This window comes from Chondrus crispus, genomic scaffold (genome assembly GCF_000350225.1).
Source record: "Chondrus crispus Stackhouse genomic scaffold, scaffold_760, whole genome shotgun sequence".
NCBI classification, from domain to species: domain Eukaryota; phylum Rhodophyta; class Florideophyceae; order Gigartinales; family Gigartinaceae; genus Chondrus; species Chondrus crispus.
This window is the reverse complement of record NW_005178782.1, coordinates 1-4,560: the sequence shown is the minus strand read 5'-3', so window position 1 is coordinate 4,560 and position 4,560 is coordinate 1. Positions and strand designations below refer to the sequence as shown.

Sequence of the window (4,560 nt, the reverse complement as noted above, 5' to 3'; positions counted from 1 at the left end):
CGGTGGAGAGGGATCGCTACTCTACAAACAAAAGTGGAAGGCACAAAAAAAAAGGCCTGGGCGTACAAACCGCTCGTGCGTGTATTCTCCCTCCCTCCCTCTAAGCTTCTCATTTCTCTCTATACTAATTCTAAGGATGCGTTCCTTAGTTGCCCTGCCCTGCTTCACAGCTTGTGGTGACCGACTCTGCAAGTGTCGGTTGTTGCAGTATTGAATTGCATTGGCCTTCGTGCTGCCAACGGTCGAAGAGCACATTGCAATTGTGGAGAGGGAGAGTGCGACTTCCTCGCACTGCCGGGTTTCATTGCTGTGCATAAACGTGTGCAGCTGAACACGATTTGCCACGACTGTACACGTGTACATATAGCGCAGATTGAGTACCAAGTTGCCGTTCTAAACTAGCCTTTTTAAACTGGCCTTTTTACTTTCCCCCCCAAGCTATTTTACATGCGCCTTGAAGGTGCTTCAAAAAACATTCTTTCCCACACACACCCAAAAAATGACCAGGAAGAACATGCACTTCTCACAAACTTCCTTCTGGCCCCAACTCACAAGTCAAGGTGGCGCCCGTATCCTCTTCTTTCTTGTCGAGGAGGCGCGAGTCTGCGCGTCCTCATATCACAACAACGGTCCGATACACACTACAGTACACGTGCAGCTAGGCCACGCCCTCAATCTCTGAGTCGATCTCCTCGAGTTCGCTGCGCATCGTCTCGAGGAGCTTGTCGTCCGGGTTCTCCCAAATCCCTCGTCCGGCAGCTTCCAGAAATCGCGACAAGATATTCCTGCTCGCGCGCATCATCGCGTCGTCACACACCGCATTCCGCGAAAACTCCGAGTTAGTCCCATGGACAAAAAAAAAAAAAAAAAAAAAGTCTCCACTCCATCCCGTCACGCCGTTGCGCGCCTCACCGACGACGCCCAACGCCCCCCTCAAGCACCCACCCACGCGCGCTCGCGCGGCAACACGTACCGATACGCCTCCGGGCTTGCCTTCCGGATCACGTCCCTGTTGCGCTCGTCCAGCACGTATCTCTCCGCGGCCTGCTCGAACACAAAGTCGTCGCCGAACCCGGCCGTGCCGCCCCACCCGACGAGCGCCGTCATCCTGGTGGACACCTCGAACGCCCCGCCGCTGCCGTTTGCGAGCATGCGCCGCGCCCACTCTGGGTTGAGCAGCCGCGTGCGGAGCTCCAACCGCAGCACCTGTTCGAGCTCCTTGGGCTCGCGCCCCTCGCCGCCGTCGCGCGCCGCCCCGAACGACTCCACGATCGACGCCCCCACGCGCGCCCCCTCGTTCTCCACCCGCGCCGCCTTGAGCAGCGCCCCCGTGTTCGCGTAGTACTCCTGGATGTCGCTCAGCCCGTACTCCACGCTGTCGATCTGCTGCACCACCCGCGCCGTCGTCGACAGCACCTTCTTCAACGTCGCCTCGCTGCGCTGCCCGTTGCGACCCCGCCCGTACACGTACGCGTTGCGCTTCACAAACGTCCCCGCGAGCTCCGCCCCGTCGTCCCACGACGACTCTGCCACTTGCTCGCTTACCATCGACCCGTAGTCCGCGGGCGGGTTGGAGAACAGCCGCGCCGCAGAGTCCACCTCATCTCCGTCCTCGCCCGACACGCTTTCTGCGTGCTTCTTGATAAAGTTTTGCTCCACCGGCTCGCCCGAATCTGCCGCTCGCCGGCACACATCGTCGAGCAAAAAAACAACGTGCTCGAACGAGTCCCGGAAGATTCCACTCAGGCTCATCAGCACATCCACCCGTGGCCTGCCTAGTCGCTCCAGGTCCATCAGTTCAAACCGCACCACTCTTCCCGTCCCATCTACCACTGGTTCCGCCCCTAGGAGCCCGAGCACAATCCCCACCGACTCTCCTTTCGTCTTGATGTTGTCTAAACCCCACAATGGAACAGCTATCGTCTCTGGGTATTCCCCGTTATTCGCGTCGCGATGCACTTGGATTACCCGCTCCGCAATTGCACGCCCGGTTGCGTACGCAACCTGCGATGGAAGTCGGTACGGGTCCAGCGCATGGATGTTTGACCCGGTAGGAAGCACTCCCGCTCCGTCTCGCAGAACGTCACCTCCAGGAAGCGCCTCAATAAACTCTCCGTTCAGTCCCCGGATCATGTTGTCCAACTCCTTCTCGGTCTCCATTAACTTTTCCACAACCTCCCGGGCTGACGTGACCAATTCTAAATCCTTAAAAGCACTGGCACTAAGGTCAGGCCAATCCCTCATCGCATCAAATTCAGCCCTGTCCATAACAGAAGCGACAATACTTTGAGCAAGTGCCGTCGCTTCGCCCTCGGGGATGAGCTCCGGGTCATTGCCCAACAGCGCTTCGACAAAACCAACGGCTTCGCCCGGGTCAGGAGCGCGGCCGAGCACGTGCAATCCGGAAGAGAACAAGCGCGACTCCAGAGTCTTCAAGTAGGTCGAAACATCTGCGATAAAATCGATCGTTTCAGCCTTGTCCAAGTCAATGCCAAGGTCGACATTGAGCCCCGACGTGAGCAGCTTGTCCTCGATAGCGATACGGATTTCCTTTCTGCGCTCCAAAGCGCCTGCGCTTTGCATCGACTCATTAAACTCCCAGATGAGCGATTTGAGCTGTTCCAACTGGCCATACAGAGCGGCGCGCCCATACGGCGGGACGTTGTGCGAAATGATGGTGGCATACCCCCTGCGCTTCGCCAGAGACGCTTCGCTCGGATTGTTAGCCGCATATACGTACAAATTAGGAAGGTCGCCGATGAAAATATCCGACCAGCTGTCTCGGGAGTTGCCCAAGGGATTTCCAGGGAGCCACTCATACGTGCCATGGGTGCCAACATGGATGGCGGCATCCGCCATGAGGCCGAGTTCGATCCAGCGATAAAACGCGGCATACTGCGGATGCGGGGTGAGGTCGCGGTCAAACATCATACGCATGGGGTCTCCGACAATGCCGAGCGGGGGCTGGACACCGATCCACACATTGCCCAGCCGCAGTCCGCCGAGCAAGTGGCGATCGGCGAACGTCTTGATGTTGTTGGAGGAGCCCATGTCGGCGTTCCATGACTTTTCAATGCGCTCCGTGTCCGCCGCGGACATCCAGCGCTTCAAGTCGCTGCTCGGCACGGTCGTGGTCTGCTGCAGGGCCTCGCGGGCCGATGCGGCGTTGAGCTTGCCGCCTTGCATGACTTGGTCCTTTTCCTTCACCAATGTGAGAAGCTGCTCGGCGGACAGCTGGTCGCCGTCTCCGACATCGTAGCCCTCAGCCTTGAGCCTGCGGAGCATGCTCGCCAAGGATTTGGGCACGTTGAGCAGCGCGGCGGTCCCCGTGGCGCCGATAGAGGGCGGGAAGCCATAGATCACAATGGCGATTTTTTTCTCCGAGTTTGGCTTCTTCCTCAGAGCTATCCACTTGTTCAGGCGGCCCGTCAAGCGCTGCACACGGTCACGGATGAGGAAGATGTCCTCTCCCACTAAACCTCCGATGCACACGGTGTCAATGGCGCCATCGAGCTCCGGCAGGCTGTATAGCACGACGGACTGCAGCCCCGCCACGCCGTTCTTCTCCCACGACTTCAGGTCCTGAATCAGCAGCGGGGCGGCAACAAGGTATGGGACGTTGAGCTGGCGCAGAATAACCTGCCCGACATCCGCATTCCGGCCGCCAGCCATGGAGCCGGCGGGCCCGCCGACGAGCGGAAACCTATTGCCGAGAAACGGGCAAAACATAAAGAAAAAAAAGAAGAGAAACCAGTCAGTCAGATACAATCTCACGGTCAGCCTCGCTGTTGCCCACGTCACGCACACGTACCCGATGGTCGACACGACCGCGTCCACTCTCGCGGCCTTCCCCTTCCGGAACGAGCCGTACAACCTCTCTCCTCCCCCCCGCCGCCGCTCCTCCTCTGTCGACGTCAAGAAGTCGCGGACGACGATATGCGCCTCGACGCCGGTGATGAACACGGGCACGGGCACCAGCCGCGCCTCCTCGAACCACTCGATCAGGTTGTCGATATATCCGAGCTCCGACACAACATGTTTCCGATACAGCAGCACGCCCACCCGACTCCACCCCTTCCTCTCTGGAAACCTCCCCTCATACCACGCGACGTACTCGCTCGGATGCTCGAAGAAATGCCCTTTCCACTCCGGATGCACCAGCCCGACATTCGGCACCTGCACGATCTCCCCCCCGCTGCCCTGGCGCACCCCCAGCACCTCCCCCGCGATATATTTTATCATCTCAACGACGTTCCGCTTCCCGCCCGCGTTCCAGTACGCATACACCTTAAGCCAGTGTCTCAAGTCCCTCGCGCCGCTCCCGGGCACAAGCTTGAGCAGCTTCGGCGCGGTCTTAAGCAGGGCCAAGTACCCTGCGAGCTTATCCTCCTCCCTGCCGACGAGGCCGAGCTTGCGCAGCACGGACCTGAGCACGGGGTGCAATCCCTTCCTCTTCGCGCCGGGGCGCATCTCGAACGTGCCCACGCGCGTCGCGGCCATGAGCTCCAGCGCCGACTCGAACACGAAGACGCACTTGCCGGGCGGCAGGCGGGCGCGCAG

The 4,560-nt window shown here is 59.6% G+C and overlaps 2 protein-coding genes across 2 annotated transcripts; one reads left to right on the top strand and one right to left on the bottom strand.

The window, feature by feature from the left end:
- The first annotated feature begins 447 nt into the window (after positions 1-447).
- On the top strand, positions 448-843 carry CHC_T00000991001 (hypothetical protein). Its single transcript, XM_005711602.1, has one exon. It carries the CDS (start codon positions 448-450, stop codon positions 841-843), a length of 396 nt encoding a protein of 131 aa, XP_005711659.1.
- Positions 844-933: 90 nt separating this feature from the next.
- On the bottom strand, positions 934-4,500 carry CHC_T00000990001 (hypothetical protein). The gene is made up of 3 exons (XM_005711601.1): positions 3,812-4,500; positions 1,270-3,703; positions 934-1,206 (listed from the first exon to the last, which is right to left on the bottom strand). Exons 1-3 carry the CDS (start codon positions 4,498-4,500, stop codon positions 934-936), a joined length of 3,396 nt encoding a protein of 1,131 aa, XP_005711658.1.
- Positions 4,501-4,560: the final 60 nt, after the last annotated feature.

Excerpts from the sequence above, each read along its gene's own strand:
- CHC_T00000990001 (XM_005711601.1), bottom strand. The coding sequence starts at position 4,500 with ATGGCCGCGACGCGCGTGGGCACGTTCGAGATGCGCCCCGGCGCGAAG. Across the intron at positions 3,704-3,811 it reads GCGGTCGTGTCGACCATCGG|GTTTCCGCTCGTCGGCGGGC; the intron begins GTACGTGTGCGT and ends TCTCGGCAATAG. Across the intron at positions 1,207-1,269 it reads CGCGCGTGGGGGCGTCGATC|GTGCTGCGGTTGGAGCTCCG; the intron begins GTGGAGTCGTTC and ends GAGCTCGAACAG.
- CHC_T00000991001 (XM_005711602.1), top strand. The coding sequence starts at position 448 with ATGCGCCTTGAAGGTGCTTCAAAAAACATTCTTTCCCACACACACCCA.